Here is a 22,637-nt window from a genome sequence, read left to right as displayed (position 1 = left end):
GAAAGTTCACTTTTATGTCAAGATTACATAGCTGTAAATTGTTTAAAGATCCTGTTACATTCCTTGCTCTCTTCACTTCCACTTTCGTGTGCCACGACATTTCAAACAGCAGACAAGAGATAAAGTGTTTCAACTAAGCCACAGGAGGGTCAAAAGGAGCTGCTGCATCTGTCTGAGTTGTCAGCATTAATCTGAAACATACTCATCACTGTTCATGAAGTAAACAAAACCCAGAAGGTGAAAAAAAAAAGTGCACAAATTCCAAAAAGGAGGAGGGGAAGGATAGAATTCTTAAGGCCATATTAATCAGGATCCTAGAATTTGTAGAATTAGAGAACATTGGCCTCATCTTCTAAATGACCCAGAGATATTGGAGACTGGCCCAGAAAATAAAAGAAATTATTACTAAATATTTAATCTAGACATGACAGCATTATAAAATAGCTAATCAGTACTAGAAAATAATCTGGTTTAATTCCCAATTCATACAATCCCCACAGGGATTGAGATTATCTAGTCCAATATTACTGCCAATGCAGAAATTCTCTTTGTAAAACCTCTGGGAGCACCAGCAACCTGAGACCCTCAGGCTGGAGGCTCTAGATGGCAGCTCTATACTGGCTGTAAAATGTGCTTCTAGTGTTTAATTGCCAACCCTTAATCTTACGTTGCTTTTAGGAAAACACAATAACTCTCTTCATAAATATTTATAGTGAAATTCACACATGCTTAGCACCCAATTTGGGAGTTAATTTCTTTGTTTGAAGTATAAGAATGATAAACCATCAGTATAAATTCCTCCATACTAGACAAATAGCTCCTTGAAGGCAAGACCATATATCTTGTAAATCTTTATTTCTGATGGTAGCAGAGTACCTTGCTTATATCAGGTCTGCACATTTTTTTGAATAATGAATTAATGAGTTAGTGAATTAATGGACTGAAATGAAATGAATGACTGTATTTTAAAATAACATATTAGCTGATTTCTTGCCTAAACTGTTAGTTCAGGAGGGAAAAAAGAATACTCAAATATCTGAAATATTTCTCTAAAACTTTATTCAAAGTTACTCACCTCACTGTTAATAAGGTGTACAGTTTATGCTCTGTGCCAGTATTAGTAGACCTGCCCATTGCCGGCAATGGACTTTGAGAAAACCCATTTCCTGACACCCCAAAAGTTAAATTACTCTTTTCAAAACATACCAAACTCCCAATACTTGCAGAAGTATTACATGCACCATTTTCCCACCAATCTTTAAATCTGAACTTAAGTTATTAATCTACATCCGTGGATGTTAAAATGAAGTCATTTTAACAAATTATGACTGTACAAATCAAAACACCGCTAGTTAATATTAGACAAAGAGTATTTTACAAACACTACATTACATATTACCTTGCAATCTGAAACTTACATTTTATATTTGTGTAAGTTTATTTTAGATAACTGAAACGTCACAGAATTCAATGGCAAATTTAAAAAAATTTAGTTCTGTACATTAGTTCCAACTATCTCTATTTTACAATCTATAAGGCTCATGTCATAGTTCAGCACCAAAAAGATCTACAAAACTGTCTAACCAGTCTTCTTATTTATTCCATATGATGGTTTTTGTTGGTTTTTTCTTTTTTTTTTTTAAGGTGAAAGTCTGAAAAAATGCTTTATATATCCTACTTCCAGACCTTGAGAAGTGGGATACTTTTTGGCTGGTCATACTATGTAAAAACTTCGGTTGTACCTTTTAATTTTCATTGAACAGATACAGAAACCAAAAAGGATACTTACAACATGAGTTTCGGTTGTCAGTCTTTAAGTTGAATTTATAACACTGAAGCATCAGAAATAACCTAATAATAATGCCCTGCCCCTATCCTTCCTTTTTGTTTTAAATTTTTAAAAGGCAGACATAAAAATGTTTTATTTATTCTTCAAAATAAGGTGCAAAGAAGGATTGCAACCACCAACTTCCTCATACACAACTCCAATAACATCTCAATGTTGTTCCGCAAAATACACCTTGAACTGAGTCAGGAGCAGACCTAGAGTTACATCCATGTTTTCTATACCAGACGTCTGCTCAATGCCAGCATCTCTCTGTTCACAGAGGTCATTACAGTAACGCATCACTGCTGGCCTGGATTTAAAGCAACGGTTTTTAGAACTAGTGTAACTGTGCCAACTCTTCTCCTTCTTTAGGATTCATAAATTCTAGAAAAAGAGTATGTCTGTCTTGCCATTTTTAAACAGGGTTTGTGCATATCTCATTAAGACCACATTCCCTAAACCAGAAACTTTTTTCAAAAACCACAGGAACTTTCAGTAATCTTGTTTGTTCAAAGTATAAAATTCTTACGTGTTTAAAAAAATTAAAATTGGAGACTAGTACCGTTGCTTTCTTCGCCAGAAGTGCACAATTCATCACACTACATTTAAAAACTAAGCTTCATGCATACAAATGGCCAGAGGGGTATGAAGTTTTACAGAGCCCTTAACATCATTCGAGTACATTAAGCATTGGCTAAACCACAACAGGAAGCATGTTAGGAAACTGAGCAAAGAGACTTTCCCAAGAACATGATAATTTTCCAGGCTCCATGTCAGTCACATAAAAATTGAAGCAACATGTAATCCTTTAAAATTGTCCCCAAACAACCCATTCCCCCAACCGTTCCCATACATACCCCCCGCCCCGAAGTCCTCCACCTCACAGAAGTATCTTAATGCTCCCCGTTACTGATGACAGCTGCTTCAGGTTCTGCTGCTGTTGCAGGGAGTCTTGGCACTTTCTTAGCAGGGCTTGGAATATGCTAAAATCAAAAGAAAAAAGTTGTTGCCTCTTAGTGTTTTTTTTAAGGAAGAGTCAAGTTGCTAATTAAAGTTCTAGTAGGAAAACTGATAGAGGGCAACTTTGCAGAGGCTTATGCTCAGTACATATTCTATATAACTTTTCACGGAGGGAGCTAAATATCTCTTCTTTACTTTATGGTGAATTTATTATACAATTATCCATGTAGCAAGAGAGAGGAAGGACACGGAGATCCACCATACCCAGTATTTCACTTGTCACATCTTGTGTTTGCAACTCAAACACTTGTGGCTTGACTTGCTACCTCAAGGAGCAAGACTATGCATTTAGCAAATCTGTGATGAGTGGATAAGATTAATAACTTCAAAGTTTTTAAAGTCCTCAGTTTGAAGGCTGGCTCTGATCCTGGTTAAGTCATTTAACTTTCTTCAGCCTCATCTCTAAAATGGGCACAGTATCATTTAAGTCAAGGGGGTTCTTTTAAGGATTAAATTTAAAAATTAAATTAAATTAATTAGAAAATGAAAGAAGCGGCTAGCATGTAATAGGAATTCAAATCATAGCTATTTCTGTTCCTTCTTGACAACTGGAGACAGATTAGACAGTAGGCTGAGAGAAGGGATGTGAGGGGCTCAACACCCTGCCCCTACTTCATCTCTCACCAAGACACACACCACAGGTGAGCCTTCTCTCTAGATCAGTTTTCCTTTAAATTCTGGTATTGTTAACAAAACCTCGTATTTAGTGTGCACTTAAAAATGCTAATAATTTAACTGCAAAGCACTTTATACAACTGGAAAATGGCATAGCTAGAATCCAATACCAGAGCCCTGGCTCTGAATCACGCTGCTTTATTGACATTCCTTTAAGTTGCTAAATCTCAGTTAGATCCCCTAAGCCCTAAGATCTGGGGATAGAAATTTCTTACCCTGTCAAAGCCCAGAACCAAACACAATGAGCTTTCTTTACCTCAGTTGCTGTGCTTGAATGCACAAGCCCTACGCCTTCATCCAAAGTGTCATCATTTGGAGAGGGGCGCCGAGCGTAAGTTCTTCTGTGCTTCTCATCTACTCGAACTAGGTACCATGTTCCTTCGAAGAGTGAGTCTATTGAACTCTGGGGAATATAGCTGACTAAAGGAAAGGCGGAGAATGTGAAAAATTAGTTATGACATACAGCTCATCTGGTAATAAAACTAAAGATAAAATTTGCTATTTCCCCATAATTTTCACCAACATCAGGTATGTACCGCCTAGATATCTGGACTAATCTGATACATCACGTGTTGAATGCCATTAGAGCCCTCCAATAGGCTTCTGGGTATGTATTAACAATTTAATATTTTTACCCAAGTGATGAGTGTCCTCTCGGAGCTTCATGTTTTCAGCAAAGACATCTGGTGCCACGCAAGTTCTTGAGTCAAGCCTTGATTTAAGATCACACAAACTTGCTATTATTTTATCAAGAGCAGACCCTAAAACAGCAAATAATTCCAACATTAAAAGACTAAAAATAGCATGCCACAAAGCCTGAACAAAATGTTGCCAAATGAAAAAAACAACTTTGCATTTTTTCAGAACTACTGGCTATTGTTTAGTTAAAAGATAAGCTGTTATTTATTTGGCACAGCTTCCGCTGACCTCTCACTAAACGTTTGTTCCGTATCAGCCAGTAGACAAGCTAGGAAATAGGTGGGATTTGAAACTATAAATAACTTGTCTACAGTCAACCTACAGTACAGTTTTAGAGTAATGCCAAGTCTTCCATCAGTTTTTCTCCGTATTTTTGCTCCTCCCTGCTCAGGGAAGGCACAAAAGTGTCCTTAAATACAGCTAAGACCATACCCTTATAAACATTAGACAACTCAGTAAACCAGCCAAGAAATGACCTGGTATTATTCACTCATATGATCAGACTCAATCATTGGTGTGAAGACTCAAAAGCCACCTGCCTTAAATAGGTATGCTTCCCTTTCTCTACCTACGTCCCCTGGCTACATATCCTTTAAAAATGAGATAAAAGAGAAAATAAAGTTACTTGCCAAAGAAGGAAAAGTCACACTATGCCATTAGAAAAAAAAAGTTTCAGCTGATTATACATTTTTTTCTGACTTGGAAGGAAGGAAAGATATTCTGACTCAGACATAATCCTGCCCTTTACCCAGTTAAGGCAGATTTTCGGAGAGTATGTTGAAAGAAGTAATGAAGATTAAAATGTCATAATGATCTACGGGACAGATTCAAGCACTCACTTGAGAAGCCTGCTAAGTCAACCTTACCACAGTACGTTCTCAAGACATTCTTGTTGAAAGACTCAGCATTTACCTGGTGTGGCATCTTGTGTAACTTTGAGGGAGTACAGAGTGGCAGCTAAACCAGAACCATAAGAGAACACACCAATCCTCTTTCCTGCCAGCTGCTGAGGTGAGTACCTGTGTAGGAGGGAAAAAAAACATTAAAAAGCTCAATTGATCCAACTACAATGGGTGGAAAACCATGAGTTGGAATAAAATTCATCCTAGGCCTAGGGATCTAACCTAAAGCTTTACTATTACAGTAAGCAGACTGAAAACAAGAATTCTCATCTCTCTGGGAATGATGGGGTTTTTGAAAGTTATCATGTCCTAATGTAAGTTATTTGCCAACTGGGGTTCAACTGTAGGTCAAGAATAATAAAACCAGGACTTCCCTGGTGGTGCAGTGATTAAGAATTCACCTGCCAATGCAGGGGACACGGGTTCAAGCCCTGGTCTGGGAAGATCCCACATGCTGCAGAGCAACTAAGCTCATGCGCCACAACTACTGAGACTGTGCTCTAGAGCCCGCGAGCCATAACTACTGAGCCCACGTGCCACAACTACTAAAGCCCGCGGTCTGCAACAAGAGAAGCCACCGCAATGAGAAGCCTGCGCACTGCAACAAAAGGTAGCCCCCACTCACCGCAACTAGAGAAAGCCTGCATGCAGCAACAAAGACCCAACACAGCCAAAAAATAATAATAAATAAATAAATTTATTTAAAAAAAAAAGAATAATAAGGCCATGAGAACAATAGTCAGGAAAGCAAGTATGAAATTAAATACTCTGGAATAATTGTACCCTCATCCCATATGTCCTTCAAGTCAATAGACAATAGGCTAGAGAGCCTGGAAATAAAATACCATTCTGCGACCTGCCACCAACATGCCTGACACCAGATCTGGTCTTAGAAATCTAACATCTCCGAACGAGGGGAGTGAATCAGCGGAAATTTATACTTACTGTGCAAGAACGGAAGCAAGGGAGCCATACACTGAGGACGTGTACATATTTCCATTTTGATTTGACACAAGCAAAGATGCCTTTGTTTTCTGATTGAAGAGTTCTGAACTAGCCTTCATAAACGCCTTTTCCACATCTCTATCGAAGTAGGTATCTTCTAACTTAACATCCCTGAAAGATTTAGAAAAAAGAAAATCTTACGTATTCGAAGACTGTATTTTTATTATATTACTTAGTGGACCTAACTATAAGTGTGTATGATTCTGATTTCCCATTTATTAAAAACCAAGTAGCAGTATGCTAATTGCTAGGTAAGATATAACAGTTGTACATATATGGTCCTTTTTCTGAAAGGTTTTTTAATCAAATTAAAACAACATAATTCGAATGGGTTAATAACCCACTAAAGCTGTCATCACCAAACAGAATATACTACTATTTCAAGTCCATAATAATGTCCATTTAGTTAGAAAAGTCACATTATAGGAGCCAAGTCTTAAAAAGTTGAATAGAATTTTATCAGAAGGAGAAGAGACACAGGAAAGGAGAAACAGAATGAGTTTAACAGGTATAGCATACTAGGAGGCCCTAGAGGTGGGGAAAACGTGGAAGGGGTATGAAAGCAGACGTCAGCAGTGGCTATGTGCAGGATGGATATGGGCACAGGGGCTCGGGAGAGGCAGGGAGAAGAGTTAAGAGGCTGCTGTATAAATACAGACACTTGTGGGGCTATATTATTATGGTGACAATGGCAACAGATCTAAAAAGAGGAAATCAGAAAATCTGAGTAGAAATGACTAAAGAGTTCATGTAGGTAAGCGACCACCTCTCTGGGACTCAGCTTCTTCAGTGATTACATAAATAGGTTAGACAAGATGACTTCTTTTGACTAAAATTTTCATGTCTGTACAAATATTGGTTTCACAGATATAAAAAATACTCTCACATAGAAGGGAAAAAATCATAATTCCTCTTACCCAAAGGCTTCCAGGCCACTATAGATACTATTTTTATCTCTGTTCTGGTCATTAAGGAAGTCATTCAGCAACATCCGAGCTACAGATTTCTGAACCAGTTTACAATAGGGTGAGTGGAAGATCATGAAACCAAAATCATTCAAGGTGAAATCTCTATCATTTCCCTCTGAAAGAGAAATCCAAAGAAATTATGAAATTCATTTAAGCCACTAACTTTTGAAGTTTGATTTTAGAACAGGGCTGGGATGTTTTTATATCTTTAAGCAGCAACCAAAAATACACTGTATAATGAAACATCTCTATAGTTTAAAATGTTTATCAAAAAGACATCTAGAAATAGAACAATATACACTACTGTATTACTGGTTTTCAAACTGAACTATCACAACCCATTAGTGGGTTGTGTAATCAATTTAGTGGGTCAGGGCCAGTATATATTTTTTTAACCTTAATAATTAAGAGGTTTTTGTTTGTTTGTTTGTTTGTGTTTTGTTTTTAATGAAACAGACTAGAGTAGAAAATAGCAAACTGTATAACCCGCAGCATGGGCAGGAAATTTCATGACACTTTAGTTTCCATTTAACTGCACATACAATGTAAAGGATACGTTTTACTGTGGGTCCTAGTAAAAAGTTAGAAAATCATTGTATTGTTAAATACTGGCAAACAGTATGATATTTTACATACTTCAAGAATGCTTCCTATGCAAAGCCACTATGTTACCTAATATCTGTTATTGAATATTATTTTTACCCCAAAGTTGGACTATGGAAAAAGCATACTTTATATGATATGGTGTGTTTTAATAGCATTAATTCGAATACTGTCCTTCTCAGTACCTCAAGAACTTTCTCAGGGTTAAAGATGGAGATTGATGATGACACGAGAAAAGCAAGTATGAATTCACAGCTCAAGTGCAAAAAGACTAAGTGGGCAGGGGGATCACTTTGGTATAATTTATTTTCATTAGAGTTTTCTTCAGATCACAGTTGCAAACTAAAACCTTGTGAGAATACCTCTCTCAGAATATGTACAAAATTCAAGTTACTTTCTTTTACCCTGCTTTTGATTTTCTTACTGGGGGTAAGTCATCCTAAGTATTTGTATAGAAATACACTACATTTGGAAAGTTTACCTGTTCTCTTAAATTACACATTCCCAGAAACTATGGGAAAACTATGCTATTTGGTGGGTGAGAAAGAAATGGTTTAAGGAGACACTAATGAAGGATGCCCAAGAAGTAGTTTCTCACTAAAGACAGTCGGCACATTATACTGCCTTCAACAGATAACAAAACCGAGGAAAATAGATAAAGCCCACCTTTCTGCCACTGGGCATAGATCTTCTTGCGGTAGACAGAATAGCAGCGGTCTAATGCACTGAGGTAGCACTGAATGGACAGTTTTCCATCTACTATAGGATATTCAGAAAGCATATCAGGCTTGTAAAAGTCATAGGCATGTTGCATATGTGTCCCACGAAGTCCTATTAGAACAAAAAAGAAAGAGGTCCATGTATCTCTGCTTTCTGATGTATGTTAGTAAGCATATTGCATCATCTGGGAACTTCCCTTTAATCTAGTCAACTCACTACTCACAGAAGAGAAGTCACAAGGTGAAACCAATATGTAATTCAAATGAAGCATAACAATATCCATGGACAGGCCTAAGACTCTTTGGATATACAACATTTTATGCAAGTTTCATATACCTAACCAGGAGATCATAACTGCTCTACTGAACTGAAAACAAATTATTGTATGACTGTGGCTAAGTTATGTCTCCCAGTTATTACTTAAACCCAACTTAAACCCATTTTACTCCTCTGTAAAGTGGGGATGACATCACTTACCTCATACAATTGCTATGAAGACTAAATATGATAATACACATAAAGCACTTAGCAGGTAGTGCCTGCATTTAATGACCACCAAGTACTAGCTTCTATTTTTATTTTCAAATTTCTCAGCATATTGTACAAATTAAAAAAAATGCTTTCCCAGACACTCACCTCGTTCAAAAATTAAAGGAGCATTAGGCCCAATTAGCATAGCAACGGCTCCAACTCCACCTGTAGGTCGAGCATTTCCTGTGGCGTATACAGCAATATCCCCTGCAACTACCATGGCATACCGTCCTGAAAAATATTTTGTATTATATACAAGAATGTGATCAACACTCTAAATATCATACATATAAACTGAATCTGTTATATTTTCCCAGAATATCCTTTCCCCATCTTTGGTAAAGAAAAAAAAAATTCTGACTAAATTTTGATAGATAATTTTGTCCTACATGATAAAGATAACCAATTCATAATTCAGATAAGCTGAAAGTCATAGCTATCTTTCTGAACATGTTCAAACAAGCATAACTGGTAAGTGTGCATACGGCATTAATTAAAGGTCATTTGGGTGTTTTCACCTTCAAGGAGAGTTTCTTTGGAATAATATGTAACATACCATCCCAAGAGCTGGACTCAATCCAGTTAACAGCATTGAAGACAGCAGCTGTGCCTCCATAGCACGCATTAGTTGTGTCTATTCCTTCTATATCCGTATTCCCAGACTCTTCAAAGAGCTGCATCAAATTCGTCTTCACTGACTTTGATTTGTCGATGATTGTCTCTGTTCCAACTTCTAGCCGCCCAATGCAATCATAAGAAAGGCTATTTCTCTCCATAAGATTCTGGACCACAGTCATGCAAAGAGAGTTGATATCTTCTCTATCTGTGCAGAAGCCCATCTTGGCCTGGCCCAGGCCAATAGTATACTTTCCAGCATCTACACCATCATATTTTTCCAACTCTGCTTGATCAACATATTGAGAAGGAAAATAGATCTCAAGGGCAACAATCCCCACATCTTTTGGCCAGCAGGCTTCTGTGTTCAAAGGAAGTGACCCAGGCATGGTGAAAGAACTTTAGAAAGAAAAACAGAAAAAACATTGTTGTAGATTATAGGTTGCAGACTGTCAAGTTCAAACTTAAGCAATCAACATTGAGACTTTCATTATCACCTAAAATATTAATTTCTAAGTTTAGTTTACTTAGGGGGTCAATTTTAATATGTGAAAGTAGTAATTATAGTATGACTGGAGTTATTATTAACTCCATTATTATTTAAAATTATCATCTTTTAGGGACTTCCCTGGTGGTCCAGTGGTTAAGACTCCGCGCTTCCACCGCAGGGGGCACAGGTTCACTCCCTGGTCCGGGAACTAAGATCCTGCATGCCCCAGGGCAAGGCCAAACAAAACAAAAAAATTATCATCTTTTAGAAAGGCTTGCACTTTATTCAGAGCTGGATATATTTCGATTTAAAATATGATTATTAGAGGTAAAGAAAACTCAAATAAGATTCTTCTATGTTGTAAAGAACTGTAAGATAAAATACAATGACAATTTAGTAATAAGGCCCACAAATCAGAAGTCAAGTATCTGATCTATTCCTGGCCCCTCAAAAAAAAAAAAAAAAAAGTCATTCATTCATTTATCATAGGTATATTGATTATTCATAGCTATTGACTTTATGGGACTTTAAAACTGTTAGATCAAACAATATTGCAGTCTTTATTGATCTAAACAATACCAGTAAGTAGAAAAGCCACACTGTCAAGTCTACCATAGCAATCTACTCAAGGCCCCTGCTATTATAATCCCAGCTTTCCAAAGAAGCCCCACCCAGAACCCAAATGATTAAAATTTAAAGCAAAGACAAGTTTCTGGACCCATAACAGTCAAAAGTCAATATTCTATACTTTCTACAGCTGGTGTATAGGCAATAAATGATCATAAAATCACAAGGTTATCACTTAGCTTCTAAATCAGGCAAAAAAAACCCCAAACAGATTCAAATTTGAAAACTGATAATCCACACATTATTTGTGTGGCATCTTAGGTAACACCTCTTAAAACAACCCTTTCTGTTTTAAAAAGGGCCTTAAAAAGTTGGACTGTTGCCACACTGTAAACTAGTGTCTAGATTTATTTACCAACAGTAAAAAGAAAATGTGCTAGCCACTCAAGAGTGTTGCTATGGCCTATGGGTAAGTCACATAACCTATCAGAGCCTCAATTTCTTTAGAGGTTGTATCAATCAGAAAAAGAGAAATTATTCTTGATATTTCTAACAGAGGAGGATTTAATACAGGGAAATGGTTACCAACTTGTTGGCTGGGCTAGAGGAGCAAAGGGGAGGAAGGTGGTTACTATTCAGACCCCATGAGCTCACATTCCTACTGAGGCTGCCAGAGCTCCTGGTCCCAGCACCTCTGCTGCTGAGTTAGAGCCAAAGCCCCACACTCTTGCTGCTGCTGCCACTGACAAAAGGCAAATCCTGTATCTATGTCATTTGTCCTCTGCCACTCTGCCAACTCAGGTGTAGCATTAGGGATAATGAAATTACAGACTATTGCCATAGTGTGTTGCTAATTATTGAAATCTTGAGAAAATATCTAAAGCAGAGAAGCTGTCCTTAAATCATGAGATCTACCCTTAGCCCATAGGTTATCAAGGTATGAGTATATTAAAACCTGAAAAATAAGCACCTGGAAATATAATCACAAGATCTAAGTCAAGGGTCTTAAGAAAATCTTCCTTCTAAATACAAGAATTTTTCATGAAAATTTTGTCTCAATTATTCACACATATCCTGGGTTGCAATTGTGGATTCCTTACTGAGGGTCATAGTCAGAAAAGTTTGAGAGTCACCATTTTACACAGTCACTGGTGCTCTGTGGAGAATGGATCTGAGTTAGGAAGCTGATACAGAAGCCCAATGAGATGTAGGTCATTAACTAGATCAATTACTACATGAAGAGTAAAGGAACAGCTTCAAAAAAATATGGAAGCAGAAAATTGGCAGAAATTGTGACTGACTAGGTAGTAGGAAAAGGATGAAGTACTGAGGATGACTTCAGATTTCTAGCCTCCACTGTTTTATTTCTTGAATCACTCACTGTCAGACACACGAGTGAACAGAGAAGCACCTCTCCAGTTTGTCCTATCTTTCCCCTGTTCCATGCAAACCCATCAATTTTATGATAATCTAAACTCTGCTACACTGAAGTTGAAATGAAGACATAAAGGGACTCTCTAATATGTCATAAGGCAGATTCTAAGTTTATAGTAAAATAGGTTAAAGTCCTCTGCATAGTCCACAGAAAAAAACTCAACTAGTGTTAAAAACAAAAACACAGTCCACACACTTATAGAAGAACCCCTCCTATATGCTACCCTTTAAGTCACCAAAGCAGAGGCAGTAGGATTAACTACCTTCCCAGCCTTTCCCACAAGGTTAACCTTTAGATTCTTTTCAACTCTTCAAACCGCTCTAAATATGCTGAGGACAGTATAATTTTCCCTGCCTGGCCCAACAGCTTGCAGTGCTGTTGGAAATAAAATGGACAAATATATATATAATCTTCTGAAGATATAAACCAGTTTATGAAAAGCCAGAAAGAAGGCTTTAATTCCAGAATTACTCCATATTTACCGTAATCTAACTAGCTCTGATCAGTCACTGCTATATGGTACTTACTAAATAAGGTGTAACTCTATTTTTAAGCCTCCTAGAGTTAAATAAGTGACTTGTTTCATTTGAGGGGGAAAAAAGGTAGCTAAACTAAAATAGCCCATACCCATCAAAGCGACTCATGAAAGCGAATCATGCCTCTGATCTTGATGTGGAAAAAATGTTTACATTGTCTAACTCAGTCAATATTGCTCGTTCTCTGAGGATTTTTGACAGCCAAGGTGTTTTCATTACATTCCTGGTAAAACACCATCTAATTTGAAATATTTACCTTTTGGTTGAAATTGAGGGAGAGTGAGAAAAGTAGAAAAAAAGAGAGAAATTAATACAGGGAGTAACTGCCTTCATGGCATTTTGAACAACAAAAAGATTGATATAGTTTAGGGTCTATAATCTTTACTTTTAACTATCCTGTTGTGTGCTCTTATGTTGTGCTCTCAAATGCTCTCTGAAGTAGGCCAGAAAAATTAGAAAAAGAGAAAAAAAAGGCCAGCTAAAGACCTGGTATGTTCACATTATAGCATTAACTTTAGTCAAAGAATGGGATATTCTGGTTAATTCACTATTCTAAATATCACAAAAATTTTCTAAATAGAATACAGTTTAAACATCTGACAGTTTAAAAAATTACCTGCATGTATTCTTAATCTTTTGAAAAAAGCAGACTCATAAGAGGAGCTCCATGGTAATACAAGAAAGCAATAGCTGCAAATATTTAGATTATTGGTTCAAACACATTTGTAACCACTGTCCAATCTTACATAAACATTCAATCTACAGCCCTGATGGATATCTTTCGAGGCTGTAATTCAGAAAGCACTATTGGCACACATGCTTACCTGTGATTGTTTCTGACTAAGCAGTTTATACGGTTACATTTTATTATCTAGATTTTTTTTCTCTTATGAGTGAACGCTCATTTTTAAGATTAGTTTCTAGATTTTAAACATTAGTCTCACAAACACGAAATCAGTCTCCTGAAGCATTATGGCATTAACTAATGGTTAAAGACAAGGTGTAATCCTAGCATGGGTTTTAAGAATGTGTGGTGTACACAAATGGTTATTTGTCTCAGGATAAAAATTAAATTTCCCCCTTCCATTAGAAAGGAGCACTTTCCGTTAGCAGCATGACAGGATGCCATACCTGTGCGAGGGATAAAGAACGGCAGTCTCCAGGTCTGTCACTCTGTTTCCTCCTTCAGGCACTAGGAATTTCAAATAAGAACCTCTTTTAAAGTCATAAATCACCACACAAATTCAAATAATGACTCCAATTCAAAGTGAGTTCAAAGAAACATTTCCTTGTCCAATTACATTATGTAGAACAGAGTTTGACTTTGCTTAGAAAAAATGGTACTTAAGGCTTATAAAACATTTTTCTCCTTATCTTATTAGCTCTTACAGTGGTAGGTTCGATCCTGGTAATGAACTGACGTGAGTAGTTCTATCACTGATTCAGGCTTTAAACCAAATATGATGCTGGGAGAGTTGTAGTCTTCTTTACTAAATTAGGGTTTTCAAGAATTGGGGGAAAGGAATATAAATGAGTTGTACTAGGCTAATAAATTTCTGGAGTAAAGAGGCTTACATATTCAAGAGCTTGCTCTGCACTTGGGAGTTTGTGACTTGAACAATTTGTGCCTCTCTGAGCTTCAATTTCCTCATCTGTAAAATGGAGCTAATACCTGCCCTCCCAGTTCATTGTGAAGGATGGTTGAGAAGATAAAATATGTGAATAATATAAAGCATTTACTATTATCCTACCTCTCAGTATTTTTCAAACAAAATATGTATCTTTCTAGCAAGACCTAATTATCTTCATTTATTTAATCTTACGCTCCTAGTTTTCAACATGGTCACTTTCACCTGCCCCAACCTTTTAGAAAGTGATTTTCCCCTTAGTGCTTGGTTAAAAAGGTAGTTATTTGATATCAAGACCAAGGAGCATTAAGCTTTATCATCATTTAAATTATGTGGAAACAAAATGCTTTGGAGCATTTTCCTCAGTCCACCTGTTTTGAAGGGTTGTTACTTGAGACAACAGTTCCTGTTTAACGCAAACAATTAATTACCTTTGCTCTATTTAATTGTTGGTGAATGTAGCATCCGCCCTTGCCTGATTAACTGGAGACTACCCTCAGCTGCTGTTTAGTAAAGCTTTACTTCTTTTACACGATTAGATCATTTAAGAGCTTAGAGACTTAGTTCCTTTCCCTTCATTAAGTTCACCACCCCCATCCCATAAATCGATACTGAGGTTTGTGGGAAAAGACTTCTATATTCCAAAAAACCTCTGATTCCAGGATGATATATACATTTTGAGAAAATAACTTTTTGTTCCTTATTCTCTCAAATTATCCCTTTGTAATCTGCAAATTAAGCATTCCATGGGGACTAGTTCTCACTGGTGGGGGGGGCGGGGACATGATTCCTTCTTAAGTGTTGAGACTATTTAAATAACTTAATAATATTTCTTCTTGAAACCACATTTGCATATGCATTTGACACTATTTTCATCAAGGACATTTCTCTTGAACTGCCAATATTCCCTCTTTCAATTTTGATTATTTAAACTGGGGAGGGAGGTTAGGTGGGAAGGCAGAGAGAGCAGGAGGGAGAAGGGAGAAAGAGAACTCCAGCGCACAAAAGAAAGCAAAGAAAGACAGAAGAAGAAAGAAGATTCACAGAGGACTGCCATGCTACTTAAGCTCTCAGGAGAAAGAGAGGCCTGGAGTCCAGGAAAGGAAATGGAGCAATCAATGCCACTTTGGGGAAGAGTCAATCAGAAAGGGATTAGGCTTTCCATTCTCTTCTGCAATTGCTAGGAGCGTTCTCTATCCTGACTAAAACAGCAGTGCCGAGGTCTCAAGCAGGTCATCAGCTTATTTCTAACAGAAGGTCTTTTCAGAGCAAGTGATAGAGGGAAGCAGCGTGGCTCAGACAGCAGTTTATGAATCACAAGCGGCTGGGCAGGTTATCACAAAGCATGTTTGGAGGAGACTCCTGAGCTGAAATATAGGCGTTTCGAGTTTGGCAAAGATTAAAACTGAAGAATGATAAGACTGCCTAGGGCCAATCAACTTTCTCCTGGGGTTTATTCAGTGTTCTGAATTCCTCCTTCTGGCTCCCTCCTTAGCCTTGATTCAAACAAACGGTCGGAGAAGTTCACCCAGTACACATTTTGGTACACGATAAACCACAAGCAGTTACCTGCTGATCTTTTTCATTATTACAGGAGAGAAATCCAGGAATCCTTTTTAACTGAGAATGACCCTTTCCTCCTTAGGAGCAAGCAAGCAAAGCTACTGTTAGGAAAGCCTTGCCCACACCTGTACAACTCTGGTCCAGTTCCCTAAGTAAAAATCACAGACACCCTGCCTCCCCCCAGAGGGACTGGTCTGCTTATCAGAGATTCTACTCATATTTCAAGGTCCTGTTTTAAGCTCCCTCTTCCAGGAAGGTTTCCTAGAGCTTTCTAATCAGGGCCCTGCACTCCTACAGCAGGTATGTCATTCACACCTACACTGAAGCCTTCATATTCTACTCTCAATGGAAAACTAGTTATTGGCAGTCTTCTTAAGAATACTGGATACTTAGACTCCTATTGGGAGAAGAGCTATATTTTGATTCTTTTGAAATCCCTTTTAGACCTTGGAGTAAAGGGCACACAGAATTGCTATTTTTTTTTTCTTTTCCCATATCTCTTCCTGCTTGCGTCTCCCTCCCTCCCACCCCTCCAGGCAGTCACAAAGCACCAAGCTGATCTCCCTGTGCTATGCGGCTGCTTCCCACTAGCTATCTACCTTACATTTGGTGGTGTATATATGTCCATGCCTCTCTCTCGCTTTGTCACAGCTTACCCTTCCCCCTCCCCATGTCCTCAAGTCCATTCTCTATGTCTGCGTCTTTACTCCTGCCTGCCCCTACGTTCTTCAGAACCATTTTTTTTTTAAGATTCCCTATATATGTGTTAGCATATGGTATTTGTTTTTCTCTTTCTAGCTTACTTCACTCTGTATGACAGTCTCTAGGTCCATCCACCTCACTATAAATAACTCAATTTCATTCCTTTTTGTGGCTGAGTAATATTCATTGTATATGTGTGCCACATATTCTTTATCCATTTATCTGTTGATGGACACTTAGGTTGCTTCCATATCCTGGCTATTGTAAATAGAGCTGCAATGAACATTGTGGTACAGGACTCTTTTTGAATTTTGGTTTTCTCAGGGTATATGCCCAGTAGTGGGATTGCTGGGTCATATGGTAGTTCTATTTGTAGTTTTTTAAGGAACCTCCATACTGTTCTCCACAGTGGCTGTATCAATTTACATTCCCACCAACAATAGAATTGCTATTTTTTGAGGGGCTGAATTTGGAGTTATAATTAGAGGAAAAATCTTTTAGATTCAAGTACGCAATAGCAGCAGGCCTCATTACTGAGCTCTTTTCACTATCACTTTCAACATGAGCTGCAGCACCAGTGTCCAGAAGTTTAAGAAGATTGGCTTTCTACTGCTGCTGTTCAAAGCAAATGGTAGGTTTCAATTATTCCTTGAAAAATGTAAGGAGTTCAAATGGAACCAGAAGAGAACATTTGTCGGTCTTACAATCATTCCCAAATGCACACACCCCCAACCACGAACCCTGCCAAGATGAAGCCTGTGAGCTTTAGAAGATTAGCTTCTCCTCTACTGCTCTCACTACACTCAGTTAACAGCAAGTGGACATCACCACAAGCTAAGCTTTTAGGGTTGACTAAATTATTAGGAATTGAGTCCTACCACCCTCCCATTAGATTGGGTAACATGTTTTTAATCTAACATTTTTTAATCTATATGTCTTGAGAAACAAAAATATCACACCCTTCTATGATATTTGGTTTTTTTAATAACCCAGCATAAAATTATGACTCTATATTCCTTTCCAAATGAAACTAAATAGAGATTCTGATATATAGCCCATCAAGCTCCTCCATCCACAACCCCAGTGCATCTCCCTGCATTCAGTTCCACTGACTTACCACTGTTTTAAATAATGCTAGGGTACCCACAAAACACACATTACACCAATATCAGGGTTTTGCATTTCCTGTGAGAAAAGCTATCTAAAATCTCAATCAAAAAAAATCTCAAAATCAATCCCATAGTTACGAGAAACAAGATGTAAAAGCACCCTGGAGGAATATTTAAGAAAAAAACAAAATGAAAAACAAGGCCCAGGATTAGCCTAACAGATGATGTGGCCTTCTATGGCCCTAAACATAATACCATTTAGCTCTCCCCGTCGGAAACACCTTCTGAGAACTAGGGTTACTGACTAAACTAGAATTGAACTGAACTAAACTCGAACTGATTTACGGGCAAACTTACAAACTTAGGAGAGAGACCTACAAAGTTTAGACACACAGAAAAGAAAGTCTTTCTCCTTTCCCATAAGATATGCTATCCCTGCCCTCCATATCCACAGAAAAATAACTGAAATTTTAAACATAAAGAACACAAACTGCTTAGATGTCTCAAGCTGCAAAGAACCATTTGGCAAAGATACAGGTTAAGGACTTTCAATTAGTCTTCTAACAAATCTGTGCAATAAAAGTCCAAACTCCACCTCAGAAGAAAAAATCTGCTAACTATACAGGCACTTCCATTTGTCTCAATCTTGTCATTTACCTTGCCATTGTTTTTCATGATTCATCCCTGAAATAGAGCAAATGTTACTCAGCAGCAGCCAGAACACATCATCCACTGCAGCAGTTTGGCAAGAGCATCAGCAGGAGGGCAGAGTTGCAGCAGAGGCGAGCAAAGAAGCCTGTGATGCGCTAAACCAAGGCCACGGGGCGAGCATGACCAGCCGGGCCAGCCTCACTTTACCTGTTGTCCAAATCTCTCTCTCCTCCAGGGTGGGTCAGAGTAATTCTTTCTCTACCACTGGTCAGGGCAGGACACACGTTTTTCAAAGACTCCATATACCAAGATTTGAAATGTCCTTGGTTCAACCCAAACCTATTGTGGGTGAAGACCCTGTGCTTGCCTGCCCATTACATCATCATAGCAAGTCTGGTTGGTCCTGAGGCTACTGGCAGGAGGGAGATACGGAATTTCAAAACACCGAGGAAACCTATATATATATCTTAATGGGCATTAAAAATATGGAGGAGGGAAGGTGGGAAGCAGGAATCTGTGATACCTGAAGCAAGCACAGACCGAAGCAGTCAAGAATTCAAAGTACTCAACCAGGTTAAACCACGGTTGTGATGCTTTCTCGCACCTGAGCTAGGGACGAAGAGTAATGCTGCCCACTTCCCTTTCTCCCAGCAACTCTCTATCTGTGGCAGGAGGACACACCCCCTGCAAAACTACAAGCCTCCATCTAAGCGTGCTCTTCCCCATCCTTCGGCGTCCACCCCTAAGCCAAGGCTCCGGGAACACCCTGACAGTCCAACTCCTTTCTCGTCCCCCTCATGTGGGCCCCCCATCCCCTCAAGGCGGTCACAGCCACTCCCCTGGCACCTCCAGCTCCTATGTCATCAGAAGCCTAGCCCTCAATGCCCTCTCTCCTCCCCTCTGCGACTCGCCTGCCCACATCAGTGGCCCCGGCCCCTCCTAGGACCCACCGCGGTCGGCCCCAGGTCCCTGACAGGGGACGCCCTGCACGGCCCCCGCTCACGGTGCCCCATCCTCCCGGGCTAGGTCCACGCCTCAGCCCAGACCCTGGCGGAACCGGAGCTCCTTCAGGCCTAGTCAAGGACACGGATCCGCTGGGCCCTCACCCTGCTCGCAGGGCCTCAGCAGCCCAGGTTTCTTCCTCCACTCGGGACACTCACCGAAATGTGAGCGGGCAGTGGCCGTGGAAAAGGAACGACCAACGAAGATGCAATCCGCGGCGCCTCCCCTCCCCACCAGCTTTATAGCCGCCGACCCACCAGACTCCGGCACGGCCCGGAGTCGGTGGGAGGCGGGACCATGGACCTAGCAGCCAATCGTGACCGGCAGAGTAGGCCGGCAGCGCCCGCCTCCCTGTTCGGTTTCAACCAATCCGAAGGAAACTAGAGGCGGGCACTCGCTGGGGTGTTCCCTCGTGGCTGGAAGGGCGGGGGAAGGGGCGGGGTCAAAACCGGAGGGCCGAGGAAATGGGGTGAGAGAGTGACGTGTGGTGGCCCGAGAGCCGGCCTACCAATGACAGAGCAGCGAGAGACGGCGAGAGCCAACGGGAGCGGAGTGAGAGGTTCTCCGGCCAATTGGAACCCAGTGAGAGGAGATGTGAGCCAATGAGGCCTCCACGTCCCACCACTGGGGAGAGATGGTCAAGTGTGGAAGGCAAGTTGGTCCCTGCTGGAGAGTCTGTCAGGTTGCCTAGCAACCAGAGCTAGGCTTCACCTGTAAAATTTCTGAAATACTTGATTTGAATTCAATCTTAACGTTTTCTAGTTTCCCAGAGCATCCAAGTGTGCCTGCATGACAAATTGGAGCAGAATACGTCACCAAGAATTTGTAAATATTCTAAATACCAGATTTGCAGATACTCAATATTGTCACCTCTATACAAACTAACTAAACCTAAAACAGGATGGTTTGGGATTAGACACCAATGAGGAGGGTAAAGGGCCTTGCCTAAGCAGGGAGTTGGTCCTGATTCTAGGATTTTTGCTAGCCCATATATTCTGAAGGAAGGGGCTCCACATGGCCCATTCCCCACTGTATTTTCTGAGCTTAATATGCGGTAGTTGTCTAATTAAAGGTTGTTGAAAGAAGGAAGGGGTCCCATAATTCTCAGTATAGCAAATCCACAGGATAAGCACTGCCTAGTTCCCCCAGAAGATAGAGAGGAGCAATTCAAGCTGGAGGAAATCACTGAAACACTGTTTGGGAGAATCCAAAGGAGGATGATTATGGCCTTAAATTAGACTCTGCGTCATCTTCTCAAATAGAGAAACTGTAGCACTTAGCTTTGGTAGGAGATCATGACAGGTTCAGAGTTGTTTGTATCTCTGTCCCCCTCGGTTTCATTATGACCCAGGAACGCTATTGATAAGGGGTCACTGATGATTCTATGCATCACAGAATTACTTTTATGTGAAATTCATTATCCACTATAGATACTAACCTAGTTAGAGACATTCTCAGCTATGAAGTGGCCAATCATATTGGCAATGGAACCACTGTGAAGGGGTGGCATAAGTTACTTGGGAGAGAGGACTACTCAATGGTTATACTCCACAATGTAGCTGATGACATTCATTCTGTTCCAGAATCAATGTCATTTATACCTTCATAAAGTAACTAGGTGACAAAGAGAAAGAGACACTGCTTGATTGTGACCAACAGCAATTTTGAGGGGGTTTTAAACATTCTTGGCATACTAGATTGCATTGGAAGGCAGTAAGGATAAACACAAGAAAGAAGATATAGCTTTGTCCTTAGAAAAAGATAGCAAATAGTTCCAACTCCAGGAGTACACAATAGGAAATAATTAGCTAGATAGTCTTGAGGAAGTTCATTTTGCACAACAGGAAATTCCCACAAGGTGCAGACTGTCTTTTTGATCAAATTAATCTCCAATTAAGCAAAGTGAGCATGGTTATTGGGAAGTCAAGCAACAGAAAATGAAGTGGGTTAGTAATAAATATAGAACATCTCAACTGAATTTTAAAAAACAAGCCTCTGTGATTCTGTGAAATATAATGGTAGATTATACCAGCCTACACATATATGAGCTCTCCATGCAATTGAGGACAAAATACATATATTTATTTTGGTAGAGGCTGCAAGCATTTTTGAGCTACAATGTGCCATAAGCATGTTATACTCAAACGTATATATATATTTTTCTTTTTTTGTGGTACGCGGGCCTCTCACTGTTGTGGCCTCTCCCGTTGCGGAGCACAGGTTCCGGACGCGCAGGCTCAGTGGCCATGGCTCATGGGCCCAGCCGCTCCGCGGCATGTGGGATCTTCCCAGACTGGGGCACGAACCCGTGTCCCCTGCATCGGCAGGCGGACTCTCAACCACTGCACCACCAGGGAAGCCCCTAATGAGCATTTTTAAGACATGTTAATATATATGTTTTATTACATTGTTTCTAAATGTAATTCCAATAGTATTAGTAAAGCACTGTAGACGCTGTACATCAAAGGGAAAGTATAATTTATTGTTGTGCCCTACTTGGAAAGGAGCAAAAGTTTCTTAAGAAGCAGGAAGATGTAATGATAACATTTGGTATTATAAATTCATCCATTGAACAACCGTCTTCTTTTTACTCTGTGACAGGGATTGTGCTAGACCTATGCTGTCCAATAAGGTAAGTGCTAGGCAAGGCAATGGCTCTTGAACACTTGAAGGGTGGCTAGTCCAAAGTGAGCTATACCGTAAGTGTAAAATACACACCAAGTTTTAAAGACAGTACAAAAAAGGAACTATCTCGTTAATAATTTTTTGATTGATTACTTGTTGTAACAATAATATTCTAGTTATAGTGGGTTAAATAAAATATATTATTAAGTTAACTTCACCTGTTTCTTTGTAGTTCTTAGTGTGGCTGCTAGAAAATGTAAAACTCCATGTGCAGCTCCCATTTGTGGCTCCCATTTGAGCTAGACAGTAGGAAGACACAGTTGAAAGACAGACTCTGTCCTTAAAGAGTTCATAGTCTAAAGAGTGGAGGAGAGAAAAATGAATATAGCAAAGGGCTGGCTTTCCAGCCACTATCTCACTAGAAAAAGGGTAGGAGAGGGTGAGGTAGGAGGAACCTTCAAATTTGTCAGTTAAAGGTATTTCTATCTCTTCAGGTTTAAACAGCTTTATTTTGCTTAAATATTCTGTCCGTTCAAAGTTTAGTTCCGTATCAGAGCTATTTCTCCTGAAGCCCTTTTTCATGGCAAGATGGCAATGGGCAGAGCATACTGGGTTGTTGTTACATCTGAAGAGGGGCCTCAGCCCTAGTTGTGGGGTCTTGTACTGGCCTCCCTTTGCTGACTAGGATTTGGCCTTGGCCTTGGTGCTCTCTTGTGCTGCAGAATCCCAAAGCTTTCTTTCATTTGATGTCCTACCCAGTAGT

At 39.5% G+C, this 22,637-nt stretch overlaps 1 protein-coding gene across 4 annotated transcripts; it reads right to left on the bottom strand.

Annotated features, from left to right (window-relative positions):
- Window positions 1-1,042: 1,042 nt before the first annotated feature.
- On the bottom strand, window positions 1,043-19,551 carry HMGCS1 (3-hydroxy-3-methylglutaryl-CoA synthase 1). 4 transcript variants are annotated; one of them, XM_004265952.3, is made up of 11 exons: window positions 19,408-19,539; window positions 13,726-13,786; window positions 9,508-9,965; window positions 9,057-9,182; window positions 8,367-8,531; window positions 7,047-7,212; window positions 6,070-6,240; window positions 5,135-5,241; window positions 4,159-4,284; window positions 3,780-3,943; window positions 1,043-2,811 (listed from the first exon to the last, which is right to left on the bottom strand). In XM_004265952.3, exons 3-11 carry the CDS (start codon window positions 9,953-9,955, stop codon window positions 2,722-2,724), a joined length of 1,563 nt encoding a protein of 520 aa, XP_004266000.1. In that variant the 5' UTR covers window positions 9,956-9,965; window positions 13,726-13,786; window positions 19,408-19,539; the 3' UTR covers window positions 1,043-2,721. The 4 variants fall into 4 exon arrangements, with proteins under 4 accessions (XP_004266000.1, XP_033277068.1, XP_033277065.1 ...); XM_033421177.2 differs by having other exon boundaries at window positions 19,354-19,504; XM_033421174.2 differs by lacking the exon at window positions 13,726-13,786 and having other exon boundaries at window positions 19,408-19,551.
- Window positions 19,552-22,637: the final 3,086 nt, after the last annotated feature.

The sequence above is a fragment of the Orcinus orca genome, chromosome 3 (assembly GCF_937001465.1).
Source record: "Orcinus orca chromosome 3, mOrcOrc1.1, whole genome shotgun sequence".
Lineage (NCBI taxonomy): Eukaryota > Metazoa > Chordata > Mammalia > Artiodactyla > Delphinidae > Orcinus > Orcinus orca.
Note: the sequence above shows the minus strand (reverse complement) of the source record. Positions and strands in the feature narration are given on the sequence as shown.